Source organism: Bos javanicus, chromosome 5 (assembly GCF_032452875.1).
Source record: "Bos javanicus breed banteng chromosome 5, ARS-OSU_banteng_1.0, whole genome shotgun sequence".
Classification (NCBI taxonomy): domain Eukaryota; kingdom Metazoa; phylum Chordata; class Mammalia; order Artiodactyla; family Bovidae; genus Bos; species Bos javanicus.
The window spans coordinates 93,769,184-93,783,499 of NC_083872.1; the positions used below are offsets into that span (position 1 = coordinate 93,769,184).

General features: G+C 39.4%; 1 protein-coding gene across 4 annotated transcripts in view; it reads left to right on the plus strand.

Moving 5' to 3' along the window:
- Positions 1-648: 648 nt before the first annotated feature.
- Positions 649-14,316, plus strand: part of LMO3 (LIM domain only 3) — a 63,637-nt gene continuing 49,969 nt past the window's right edge. The window contains exons 1-4 of one of the 4 annotated variants that reach the window (XM_061417730.1): positions 649-797; positions 1,549-1,900; positions 2,653-2,719; positions 8,169-8,382. In XM_061417730.1, the coding sequence (XP_061273714.1) occupies positions 8,177-8,382 (206 nt within the window). In that variant the 5' untranslated portion in view covers positions 649-797; positions 1,549-1,900; positions 2,653-2,719; positions 8,169-8,176. Of the gene's footprint in view, positions 798-1,497; positions 1,901-2,652; positions 2,720-2,873; positions 3,193-3,816; positions 3,980-8,168; positions 8,383-14,316 lie in introns of those variants that run through there. The other 3 variants (XM_061417731.1, XM_061417732.1, XM_061417729.1) reach the window with 3 other exon arrangements.

Sequence of the window (14,316 nt, forward strand, 5' to 3'; positions counted from 1 at the left end):
ATGTGGTTTGGCATATTATTCACTAAGTTCCTCTCTCTCTCTCTTCCTTGCTTGCCAGTACAAGTGTGGGGGAGATGGTAAAACTGAGAGGAAAAGGAAGATTAGGGGAAAAGGAGGGGGTGGGAAATGCAATTAAGAGATCTGGGTGTTTGTCCCTTAAAAAAAAAATAAGGTGACAAAGTGGTTAATGTCTTTGCAGGTTGGTGTTGATATCGCGAATCTTACTGCCACAGTCCAAATAGAGTACTAATTACTGCGAATGATGTCACCGTAGGCAGAGGAATAATCCCATCATTTAATTAGTTGAATGATTTAAACAAAGATTTGCATAGATGCACTAATCAGTTGCCATGAATTACTGAGCAGCAGTTGCCAGCGAGGGGTAACAGATCATACAGTTGGAGGGAAAAAAAATCTCATCTCCTTGAACATAATTAATTTAATTGTCCTCATTAGCTGTACCATTTGTTTTGATTTTATTTCTCCCTTTCCCCACACATACTTCTCCCTCCCTTCCTCTTTTCTTCTTCTCAGTGCATTGGTTGAGAGGGAGAGCACATGAAATACACACACACACATGCACACACATACACACACACACACACTGGGGTGTTTTCAGAGTGGCTGGAGCAGAGAGGTAGGGTAGAACAGCAGGAGCAGTGTGGATGGGTGAGGTGCATGTATGTCTGCTTACACGGGCCAGAGAAGCCAAACTTAAGAGAGCTGCCTGTGTGCAGAACAAATCCACTGAAGGGGTCCTTGTTAATCTGCCGTTTGTGACTTTCGGTATTTTTCAGGTTAGTTCTGCGTTTTGTTGCCTTTCAGAGGGAGAAAAAAGCAAACTCCAAGCTATTTTCTTATGAGTCTTTTATAAAAGAGAAGGGATAAAAATAAGTTATCAATGTTGAGACGTTATTCTCTATGAAGGGGAGCAAAATTTAGCCTGAATATTTACGGGGGTGGGGGGGTGCATTGATTGTTTTTCAAGCTAGAACCAGATTAAAACTGATGGTGCTGAGAAGAAAAAAAAAAAGTTTTGTGGAGTTCAACAATTGAGTCTTTCTTGGCCCTTAAAACATTTCAGCCAGTGTCATTCAAATCTGGGCTATTTTTAAGCTTGACCTTTGACAGGACTTTTTAAAATCTGGTGGGGATCCTATGATAGCTGCCAAAAAAAAAAAAAAAAGAGGATGACTTTGAAGTTGGAAAACTTAGAAAAATAATAAGATATTTTAAAGCTGGCATGAAAAGTAAAGTTAAGAGAAGAGGAGGCTAGCGGAAAAGGGGACCTTTTTCAAGGAAAAAAAGAAATCTTTCCAGGCCTTTAAAACCAGTCTGTGAAGACCAGGCAGTGATGGTGAAGACACTCTTTTGACCAAGTTAGTCTAAAATCAAGTTTCTAGGTGCTCTTGGGTGTTTTTCATTCTACCGTGTGAGTTTTAAATTGTGAGGAATTCAAGCAATTGCAGGAAGTGTTCCGTGAGGGTGGAATGGGGTTCAGTACCAGTTAAGGCGGAACAAGTTCACAGTTTGGTTCTTGGGCCACAGGAGGAGAGGGGAGCGTGGCATCTCTGGCCCCGGCTTGTGTGGCAGACCTGCCCTGCGGAGCAGCGACTTTGGAGCGACTTTCATGAACAGAAGTCAGAGAACCGGGCGACTGCAGCCACCCCCAGACGTTTCTCCAAGGGGAGGGTTGCGCGCTCTCCCAGTGTATTCTGCTAGCAGTTTGATTCCCTGGCTTTTATTTTAATTTCCATAATTGGCAGCTTCAGAACTGGCTTTGGAAGACAGTTTGCTTTCAACGTGGCCACCTATTCCAAAAATGCCCCGGTTATTTTAGGATCCCTACCCTTTGCCTCCGGAGCTCTTTCGCAGGACTTCTTTTGGACGGGACCAGGAGGTAGGGTCTGTCCTCCTCCCCACAACCCCTCCAAGTCGACTCCAGCCGAGGTCACATTCTGTGCGCCCCGGGCGGGGGGGTCGGGGAGGGTGGTGGGTCGTCCTCAGCGTTGGCGAGCAGCATATGCGTGGGGTGATGCTGACTGCAACTCGCAGGCTTGTAAATTTTCACCCTGGGAAATTAGCAACAAAGCCCGATCTGTCTTGTGGCTGCTTTGCACTTTCCGAGGGCGGCTGTTACTTGACTGAGCTGCAGAACAGGCACCCGAGAGCGAGCGAGGGAGCCAGCGAGAGAGGGAGGGAGAGAAGGAAAGGGAGAGGAGAGGGGAGGGGTGGGGGCGAGAGGTAAATAGTCTTAAATCGGAAGGGAGCTGCTTCTCTGTGGTCTTGACAAGCGCTGCCTGGGCTCCGCCGGCTCAGTAATAACTGAGTGACCTTTTCTTGGGCTGTATTAGGTCTGGCTGGGAAGGGATTGCATTTTGCAGCTGAGAGCCGGGGCTGCTTCAGCTCGGCTCCTCGCGTGCTGCCGCCGGGGTAAGTTGTGTTGAGCCAGGACGGAAAGAGAGAGACAGCCTCGGACTGCAGTTGCCTAAAAGGAGGACACCTGTGGCTCAGATGCGGTCAACACCATTGCTCGGCGGATCCTGGAGGACCTCATTATTTTAAACTTAAAAAAAAAAAAAAAAAATAGATTCCTCCCTCCCCCTCCTTTTTTTTTTTTTCAAACAATGCTTCTTTTTGACCTTTCCCAAGGAGAAGAGCTACAAAGCAGCCACTGTGCTTTCTGAACGGCCTCCCCCTGTATCGCTTAATTGAGAAGGTAAGTGCAGCAACTGTGTGCACACGCGGCAGCTTATTTGTGGTTGTGTGTGTGTGTCTGCGGGTGCGCGCGTGCGTGTGCGGATGTGGGGTTTTTTTTTTTTTTTTTTTCCCCAGCCTCTCCTAATGAGGCATAAACTGGAGCTGCAGCCCGGCTCCGCACTGCAACTTTCACTCGGGCTGCAGCTCTGCTGAGACGGTTTTGTTTAAATCATGTGAGGCTTCATTATTTTTATGATGAGACATGAAATAGATGCGGGCGGAAGATGGGGCTGAAAGGCGGGGAGAGCCGAGCGGCTGCGGCGCGGAACGTCTCAACTACGACTCAAGTGGATAATAGTCAAAGTTCCCGAGCAACTGCGGCATTTACACCCCCAACCCCAGCCCCCTGACACCGGGGGAGACAGAGGCTGGGAGAGTTTGAGAGGAGATGCTCGCCCTGGCCCGGCCCGTAGGAAGGGAATTCAGTCTTAGGTGGGTTCCGGATACCGCCCGCCCTTTGACCTTAGTTTCTGAAATTCATCACCCCCCTCCCCCAAGAATTGAAATGACCATCTTTGGGTTCCTGAGGCCACTTCTGCCTCCGGTCCACTGTACCACTGTAACAAAAATACTGTTCCTACCAGATGGAAAAGTGAATGTCTGGGGGGAGGGGGAGAGTGGTATAGGGGGAGGTTGGGAAGAAGTGTCGAGAAAAGAGGGGATCCTTGGAGCAAGGTGCCCCTGTCCTAATCGATGGAGATTCAAACTGCTGCGGCACATTTTATTTTACGGGGGCTACCCAGATTGCTGTTATGAAATACAAGTCAGATTTATGATCTTTTTCATATTGAACATGATATGCTATGCTAACGCTGCATGTGACAGTTTAATCAAATCCATTTGTTACCACGAAGCTAAAAGGGGCCGCTGGGATTTGGGGATTACGGGCAGAGTTAGGGAAGCTTGTGGCTTTGTCATTCGCCATCATTTTGTACGCCGCCACCCGGCGAGGGGCTCCGGGTGTGCGCTGCATCTCGTCTGGCCGCCCTCATCCCTTCCCCCACCCCTACACGCCCGCCGCCCGCTCCGACCCGCTCCCAAAGTGGGCTTCACAATAGTCGGTCCTCGGCGGGTGTAGGCTGCGCACCGGGTCCGCACTTGAGCTAAATCCGAGGGAAACCCCCTTCCACTTCTACCTCTGGGCTGGGTGCTCCATGCGAAGCTGCGGCAACTCAGGCACGCCTCAGTCAACTCATGCAGAAAAAGGAGAAAAGTTTTGGTAAGGTTACAATCTATCATAGATGCACTTTGCCGGCGCTCGGCACTCTCTGCTGCTCCAAAGCCTTCTTGCCCTTCCGCGGCTTTTGTGTCTCTCGGAAAAGATCTGAAATATTATTGTTTGTAACTGCTTTGAAAGACGGCTGCTTAAACCAATTAATCTTGCTAGGTGCAACAAATAACTGCTACATTCTTTGCAAAGCATCCTTGTGTGGCGGCAGAGACGCTACCACAAAAGGCTGGAACATAAACTCCTCAAGGGATTCTTTGTTAGAGTGTATGTATGTTTCTTATTTTTTTTTTTTTTTTATTTTGCATGTGAGCTGCATCAAAATTGAACCCAGTCTTGCAAATCTCTTGTTGGCCTTTGCCAAGCACTAGCACTTTGCTGCCATGGTAACTGTAATTAAACTGATAAGAGTGGAAAAATGTCAGTATCTCTGAGCCTTGCAGCTGCATTGGAGAAAAAGGGAATCAAATTGGTTCCCAGCTCCATTGCTCAAAAAGGGGAGGGAGGTGGTGGTGGAAGGATGGGGAGGGGAGGGTTGGGAGTTGAAGGGGCAGAACAGAGTTAAGCAGCTCCAGCTCCTGAGATCTGGGGACATCTATTTGCATTGTTGTCCCTTAGGGGGTTACAGCCTGTAGGGACGCTCTGGGCCAGTGAACAGAGAGAAACAAGCTTTTAGGCCCAATCCAGTTCTCCAATCGGGGGCTGGGGAGAGGATGAAGATGGGCAGGAGGAGAGAAAATCTTTTGTTTGGTACCTCTTGGCAATCGAATGGCCGGTGTTGGCCAAATTCTTTTAATCTGTGTCACTGCTCCCAGCTGCAGAACCTGCATTCCCATTTTCGAATCTTCCTGAGGCACCTCATTGCTGCCAACCCCCTTTAATGGATTCCCTCTTCCCGCTCCTTCTCCCAAATTGTTCTCTGTGCATCTTCCGACGGGGACAAAATGTTTTCCACTCACTGCGGTGTAGTCAGTCCAAAAATTTAGAAGACTGGGTCTAAGTGCTGCAGATCTTTTATTATGATTTTTTTTTAACCCCAGCGTGTTGTGGAGTTGTGGTTACTTTGTTGTGTTAACTACTGAAGCTGAGACTGCGCGGATGAATGGCACAGAACAAGGGGACATAATGGAGTTAATCAAGCGTTAGGCTGCCTCACAATGCAATCCAGGCAATTAAAAGCTCACCAGAGTTTAAATGAAATGGTTCTACTTATTTCTGCACACCACACTGCACAGGCTATTATTTATGTCTTTTTTAAAAATTATGATTTCCCTTAAACTGTCAAATAACTCAGAATGGCAAGGTCTCAGAGGCAATAAGAATTTCCCTCAGAACAATTTACATGCCAATCTCAAACTAGTTATGGGTCCTGATGTGCTATAAGCAACTTGCAAAATGTTTCTCAGCTCTGAACACATAACTCTTACCCAGACGCGTTCTGCCGGATGCTGAAGGGAGGCTGCTGGCTGGTTTATGCCTGTTTGGTACAGGGTAACGTGGTGACTGCAAAATAGTCCTTTTTTTCCACAACTGTTAACTTGCAGAGTATCGAAAAAGATTTCCTTTTCAAGAGTAACGTGATGGTGTTTTCGACACGAAGGTACCAGGATGGAGTGTAAAAATCTCAAACTCCTTCTACGCCCAAGGCCAAACAGAATTCTGTAAGAGTTTCAAATATTAATTGGCCTCTGAGTGCTAAATTAAAATGTCAGCCCAACAAAAACATTTTGTGAAGACAAGCAGGGTGGTGTTGCTTGTGCCAAATGTTGGTATCTCCTGTCTTGTTCGCAAAGCATCGTGAATAAAGATAGTTGACCTTCCACGCTTGGTGATGAGAACACAGCTCAGAGAAACAGAGCTTAGCTACAACTAAGAAGGATTTGGATCAAAACATTTTCAGCTTGATGATATGAAAAAAACAATAGCCTTATAAACTGGGTAATTAGACTGGCTGCTCTAAACATACCTCTCGGTGTTCTCAATCATGAAATCCAGGCTGTCATTTAGTATATCACAGTTTTTCCTTCCCCCAGGAAGACGGTTAAGAGGCACTTGGGTATGTTCTGTACTGTAATTAATGGGAGTCATTCCTTGTGGAACCTTGCGAGAAGACGGTTAACTAGTTCTGATCAAAGAAACTTCATTTGTTAGAAGTTCTAGAGAGTGAGATTTAGCAGCACTAGCAAGGGTTATGATTAATCTACACTAGACCCCGAGCTCCTTCAAAGAAAGGGATAGAAAGCTGGCTATAGGAATACCACCTGCTCCTCTGTACAAATCCAGCTACTGATCTGCAGATCCGAGGACCACGGCTGTGCATCCCATGCAGAAAAAGCAGCTACTCTGATGCCTAGCTGTTGGTCCCTGCTCCATCACTCGACCAGAGAAGCTATTTTCTAATGGAAATTCAACATCATAACACTATTATTTGAAATGCATGTATCATTTATAGTTAGAAAAGTTATTCTGCTGTGAGGGTATGGTGTCTTGTTGTCTCTTAGTGTGATTAAAAAAGAAAAAGAGAGTGAAGATAATAAAGGTAAAGGCTTTATCATCAGGCATCAGAGGAAACCAAAAAAGGTTTAGCTGTTTGGGAGCAGGGAACACACGGAAAATGCTCTAGATTAAGGCTTGGCATTTCTTTCTTGATACTGTTTCAATTGCAGACACATTTGATGTTTTGTGTCCTTCTGTGTCCAAGTTTAAAACTTTCTGCCTAAGAGAGGAGGCATAATATAGCAGTGGTATCTCTGGATTGTAAGAAGGCCATGAAGTTTGGGCTGAACTGTCATTCAGCTTTGATCCAGTCCCTGAACCTCTCACGCTATCATAATTTGTAAAATAAAATAAATTGAAATCAATGTCTACAGTAGTTTAGAGTGCTTGAAATGCGTTAGTTGATACATATGCAGCTGTGAATAATTCGTTCAGCTTTTTGAAAAACTGAGTGTTTGACATTTAGGAAAGAAGAAACTCGAAGGCAAATATCCTTTCACTGGAAAAAAAAAATTCAATCAAGTTGTATTAAGCAGAGAATTCAATTAATCTCCTTATTTATGATATGGAAATATGTCTCTAAAATGTATAAATGTCCCTGTGTCTAGTCCAGCATGTGTGTAGTGTGTAATATATGTATATAATATATATTTGCCCGTGGATGTTTGTGTAACTTTATATATATTGAAACTTTGTCTTCTGTTGTTTTTTCTTTCCTGTATAAAATAAGTGCATGTTTATGATAATAAATTACTTAATCCTATAGTTTAATTTTATATAAAAATATATAGCCTATAGTTAGATGATCTGCCACTAAGAGATGCATGGACCAATGCTTGTGAGTGGCAATGCATTTTGAAAATTTTTAACGCAATGAATGCTTTGAAATATCAAGGACATAGAAGGAAGTATTTGGATGTAAATAAGTATTATAGGATTGGAGAACTTTTTGGGTGACTGTACTTATGCTTAAGTATAAACATCTCTACTGCTAAGTGAGGTTAGTGTATCCCATAAAAGTGAACTTTCCTTCCACCAACTCATTCTTGACTCCTACAGTGTGTACACAGATTAGTCTGTTAAATAGCTTTTTTCTAGATTGTTAACCATTGACTCCTATTTTCTCCCAAAAGGAACTTCTCTATGTAGAAAACTGTACCAATATAAAATTATTTACTATTACTTAACTTCATGTAGATGATATCATCTTACCAGGTACAAGATGAATTGATTATTTTTGCTACTTTATAGGTGTAACTTCATGAATGATTTAACAAAGACACTTAACAAAGTTTGAACCTCTTTGTTTTCAAAATTTATTTCAATTTCTGTATATTCGTATGTTAGCCGCTCGGTCATGTCTGACTCTTTGCTATCCCATGGACTATAGCCAGCCAGGCTCCTCTGACCATGGGATTCTCCAGGCAAGAATACTGGAATGGGTAGCCATTCTGTTCTCCAGGGGATCTTCCCAACCCAGGGATCGAACCCAGGTCTCCTACATTATAGGCAGGTATTTTGCCATCTGAGCCACCAGGGAAGCCCAATTTCTGCCTAGTCCTTAAGTGGAAAGTCTAATACTCCTTGAAAACGGCAATCAGAAATGTTTAACTTAATGGAGGTCTTCAGACATCTCTTGATTTTTGGAGTCTCAGCTCTCTTTTTTGTTCTTGTCTTCCTTCAGGTATACAAATGCTCTCAGTCCAGCCAGACACCAAGCCGAAAGGTTGTGCTGGCTGCAACCGAAAGATCAAGGACCGGTATCTGCTAAAGGCATTGGACAAATACTGGCATGAGGACTGCCTGAAGTGTGCCTGCTGTGACTGCCGTTTGGGAGAAGTGGGTTCTACCCTGTACACAAAAGCTAACCTTATCCTTTGTCGCAGAGACTATCTGAGGTAGGAATTCGCCTTGCACACCAGTGATCACTGGATTCCTTTTAAAATACTTCTGTAAGTGTACTTGTGTGTTTTGTGTCTTTCCTGCCAGCTTCTATTCCTGAAAGATGTCCACCTGGCAGCCTTCAGCGCACTATGTCTATGGCACAAACGAGGGCTTGAGTCATGGTCAGGAAAACACAGTATCTTACAGTCTTTCTGTTTGCCTTGCCTGATGCTCCTACCTGGGGATAAGTGAACCTCCAGTTCATGTCAAGGTGTTCGGTATGAATCAGCATACAAGTTTTCTTAGCAGGAAAGTGACAGGGTCAGGCTGAGTGTAGCACAGTGATTCCGCCGTCTTTCTGTTCCAGATTTGTCAGAGAAAGTCGGTTTGAAACTCTTATCTGGTATTTATTAGAAGGATCTTTAGTAGAATGTTGAAAACTTCCTCCAAATGTGAATACATATCCCCCTGCCCGCAACCCCAGAGCGTTCCAAGTGATCTTCGCAAAGATAGCATTTGAATGTTCATCTGCCTCAGACTTGCCAGTAGCTTTATGGAAAATAACAAAGTAAAGACCTCCATCATTATAGGGAAATGACAGCCACTCTCCAACCTATAAACATCTGAACAGTTTCAGGACAATGCAGATGTTCTTGTTTCTGAAGCCATGAAGCAGGTTAATCTTCTAGCGTTTAGTACTCTACACATGGACTTATGTTTAAGAAAAATTATTTTGCTTTTCAGGGGACTTTGTGACTTCATTCAGCTGCAAATTACTTATATTAATAAAGTAGGATCTATCAAATTAGAGAAATGATATATGGCATCATTTGGGTTTTCATATTTGATACAATTAATCACTTTTTCTAGTCTGACATTAAGTGATTTATTTTGAAATTTTTTCTCTTATGACACAAAATTTATCAATCAGCAGTAACTCCTTGGTCATTTTGGGAGGTGTTTTCTAGGGAATTTTCTAGGGAATTTGGTGCTGCTTCATATATAATTCAGTTATTTTCAGTCCAATTCAGTTTCTATATAGAAGAACATATTGTTTGATGAATGGTTGTTACAAGAGGGTGAGCCTGGTACTGTTTATCAGATTCTACTCTCTACCCTCTTAGGACTGCTTCATCTGACAGCCCCCTGACTAATTATGACCACTTGCTGCCACTTCTCTGTGTTCCAAGGGCACAAAATACATGTAAGGTCCTAGCCATGGAAATAGGAAGTGGCTTTAGGGAAGGAGTTGTCTAACTACTGCAACTAATCATTAGAATTAAGCTATTCCATGAATTCTTGTAGACTCTGCAGTCTTGGGACTTTCCTCTTGCAAATAAAAAATTCTCTTCTGCTCTTTGTGAATTAGAGCCTGATTTCTGCACAGAGTGTATTTGCTTTTAGCGACTTGACATTGCTTCCTAGTTTTGCTTTATCTTCCTAACCAATAGCCACAGGCTTTTGGACTCTGTCTTTGACTTTTGTTTACCACTGCAGAATCTCCAGTGGATTCATGTAACAACAACACTTTCGAAAGCAAGGAGTTTATATAGTCTAGGCAAGATCAAAGTGTTCTAATATGGAATAAAGACAAAAATTATGTCAAATTTACAGTCTTTTGAAATCTCTGGCTATTTTAACTCAAAAATACAAATTTGCCAATGCAATACCTGTGTCCTGAGTGAAACTCTTTTGCGGTTGTCAACAAAGTTGAGAGCAGAGAAAGTAACCTTGTATTGCTTTCGTCTGTCTTCCTTATGGTAGTAAAAATAAGTTGTTCAACTGTATTTGATAGTCTCAAGTAAGTGTGTTGTTGAAGGGAATTTATCAAAATAGTTTTCATCTCAGAAATCTTTATCTCTAAAAGAGTCTATTTGCTGCTTTGTGTGATACAACTTTTAGTTGATTTCTGATAAGCTCAAACTTTTAATCTAGTTACTTTTTTTTTTAATCCTAACTCTTTCAAATTTAAACCCTAGTCCAGATTGCCAATATATTCATTTCTCAGAGTGCAATTTCCTCTCAAATTGGTCATTACCACATTAATGGCCAGTTGTTATGTTAACAGCCTAAGGGTTGTTAACATTTCAAACTAAGTTGTTAACAGCAAGCTTATCCCTTATTTAAACTGAAGGTTTTGTTGTATATAACGTGGCTTCTTTGGCAAGAAGTAGTTCATCAACACTTAAAAACTGCAGAAGTGAAATGGGTAAATGGTATGGGTGTAAAACATCGTGTTATGTGTTATAGATTATGCTGCAGATGTGGTATTAGTTTTATGTGGAAAGTGCATAGCACAATGAAATTCTATGTTTAAAAGCATATGTCTCTGGCAAATTAAAATAATCTGATTCTGTATGTCTAATACATTCAAGCAGATTTTATGTACAAATTAATTTCTTTGAATGTGTATAAACAGGCATTCAAAATGCTTATGCCTGCTCTGTGAGAGACATGATTTTAAGTTAGACAAAAATTAACTAAGGGAAAAAGGGAGGTGCACCTCAAGTTGTTACTATTTATTAATTACATAAAATCTGCATTATGATCAGTGAACAAGTAATATTCTGTGGCTATTTTCCCAAGCTTTGAAAATAACTTTTCTCATTTCCTTCTGTGTTCAGCACATTGCTTTCTTGTATTTTGCACAGCCACTGCTTAACCATTTAAATCCTATTAAAAAGTAGTTTAGATTGATTTTTGGATATTATGTGATATCTTTGAGGCACAAACAAGCCATACATACTTTACAGATTTGTATTTCTTGGTCTAACTTTCCAGGCATCTAAGTAAGAACGTGGGAAATGATAAAGAAAAAGTAGCTTACTTGCACCAGTAAATTATAGGTTATAGATATTATCTTGGGCCAGATAATTTTTCACATCTAGAGAAGAGTGAAATACTTTTTGCCAAGTTTATTTAACTTCCTAGTTAACTTCTCCTTCCAAAAGAGAATACAAAAAACACTTTTATTGCTGAACAATGAATCTTGAAGTTCTTGCGTTTTATTAATATTTTGCCTTATTCTGAGTAATGGTGGTGATGACAGGTTTTTACAAGTTCTTTAAATGATAAATATAAGAATTTTTAAATCATAAGATATTTTCTTTAGGGTATTGGAAACTGTTACTGCAGTAATTTTTTCTTCTTTGAGGCACATTTAGCTGTATTTAAGAAAAAGAAAACATTTTTACAGTTTATTACTGAGTTTCAAATCTTGACAGTTCCCTTTCCATAACAGGGCTGATATAGGATTTTTTATTTTTTCTGGAGAATATAAGATAAACGTGTCTGATGAGAGGGAATTTGTCTGTTGGTAGGATTGCTCGCCATCCTCAGAAACTCATTAGAAATAGGAACAGAAACATTGACATTTAAAAAATTCCTCTATTAACGCTTTCTGACTTAAACTATGAAGTCAATCTGCCCGCTGATATTTATATGCCAAGACCTAACAATGTATCTGTTTAAAAATATATCCAATACAGTTACAGTTTTTTTTTTAAGTTGTTTATGACAAAGTAGACGTGGAAGCATTTTTGTGCCTTGAACTAAAGAATGCATAAAGTAAATTAGCAATTACTATGTAAAACTAGCCAAGGTTTAATAATGATGTTTATAGGACTATAGTTACTACTAAACTATCTTTCATTCTGATTTGTTTGCTAAGTATGAATAAAGTAGTTAATATATCATCAGTTTTAGAATTAAGATTTTATGTCAAATTTCATGAAGTCAGAACCACGAGATAAACCATAGTACTTTACTTCTCAACTTGGAGGCAATGTAGAATATCAGCACTTAAACTTAAGCTTTTGGGCCATTTTTGCCAGTTTTTAAATTGAAGCCTGCATTTTCTTACTTGTGGTGTATTTTAAGCATCAAGGTGATGAAGCCTGTATCTTGCGTCTCTGTGAATGATGTTTTACCAGAGAATGTACTCAAAGCTATAGGGAAAGCTACATATAGCTTTTTCTACACAAGAAACAGAAAACATCTTGTATAAAAGACAATGCATTTTGCTGTTTTTATACATGAGGATGACTTGTTTAAAATGAAAGTACTGGGAGAAAGTGATGCTTCATGTTCCACCACAGCTACCAATTAACAAAAAGGATTTGAAACTGTGATGCTGATTGCAAATTTTATGTGCTTCAATGTAGTAATATGATTTTTACAATAGAAAATTAAAATTAAATGCTACATAGAGCATTAGCCTAGCTATAACTTTATTTCACACTGATCAAAACTGGAGCTTCTAAATAAATTTTTATGAGATTAAATTTATATTAATAGATAATTATGGCCTTAAAAGTAAATATGAATATATTATTAATATTATTTTATCTGACAGTTCACTGCACAGATTCTTTTTTAATGCTAACTGACATATTCATTCTGTTTTTCCTGCTTTGTCCTCTTTTAGATATTAGGCAGTTGAAAAGATCTTCCCTGGAGAGCAGTACATTATTATTATTTGAAATATAACTTTTTATTGTTTTAAATTCCAAAAAAACTAATCTTCTATATGGAATGATGCTCCTCCCAAATATTTTTTTTTAATTTGAGCTTTCTTAACATTTTATTATAGTCATAACTTTATCATATTTAAATGTCTAAGCTAATCTTTGTATTTTGAGATATTTTGCTATCTAAGTGTTAATAACTTAGACTCTAGGGTCTTTAAAGGGTCTTTAAAAAATACTGCTATATTTCCTGCAAATTATCTTGCTTTATTTACAGCTTTATAAAATATTATAATTTTAAGTTTATTTTTCTGTTTATTATAGAAAAGCATTATTGCATTCTATTTCAAACATTTTATAATATATATCTATGATTCATGGACCAGCACAAATCAAGAGGGATAATTTTGTGCAATACTTTGGGAGAACACCCTTTGCTTTAGAGAAAAATTGATAGACCCACACTAGAATTCCTGAGCAACAATCTCTCTGCAACAATCTCTGTTAAAAATATCTCATCTACATAGAGAATTTCTTATTTATAAATTTATCTGTCCTTAATTCTGTAATATACTCATTTTTAGGGAATGAGTACTTACTTAATTATTCTAGTTTTGTGCCTTTTGGTTTGTTTTATAGACTTGAGATATTGTCACTGAAAATAACCCCCACTAAGAATATTAAAAATAAAATACTTCACACCATTTCTATGTCTTTACTGTTTTTATCTTTTCATAAAGCATGGAATACTTCAATCACGATAGTTTTTACACATAAAATGGATAAGTTAGACATACCTGACTTAGCAGAAAAATATTCTGTTTCTACAAGTATATTTAGGATTAAATACATATGGAAGAACTACATTTGAGAATTGCTAAAATTGCTTATTTTGCACTTTATAAATACATAGAACTCTGGGAAAGAATCTCTTATTTTTGGTTGCTCTTAAAGTGTATCAAAATAAGCCAGCACTTCATTTATAAGCTCACCATTAACTTCCAGTAAGTGACTAATAGTAAATGTTAATTCTGTTTTGACTGCATAAACATAATTTATTAAGGAATCAGTTTAAAAATATGCTAAAAGTAATAATTTTGTAAATGGTTTCGATGAATATATGCATTGTAGAAATGCATTATGTAGTTCAGTTTTCTGCCTCACTTAAAAATTATGTAGCCTTAAAGAAGAATTGCACCAACCTAAACGACCATTGTATTTTTTTTCTCATTATATTATGAGTCATTGAAATCTTATTTTACTATTTGGTTTGAAAACATTTACCAGTTCCTACGAGAATGTCTTTTATCATTCAGAATTATACATTGTAACCTCATCCTATCTTCCAAAAAGAAATTAAGATTTCTCACTTTTATCAATAAATGTTAAAATATGTGATTGTAAATGTAGAACAAGATCTTGAAAACAAGGAGAGTAAAAATAAAAATAGCAATACTCTCTCAATCAACCAGATAGCTTTTA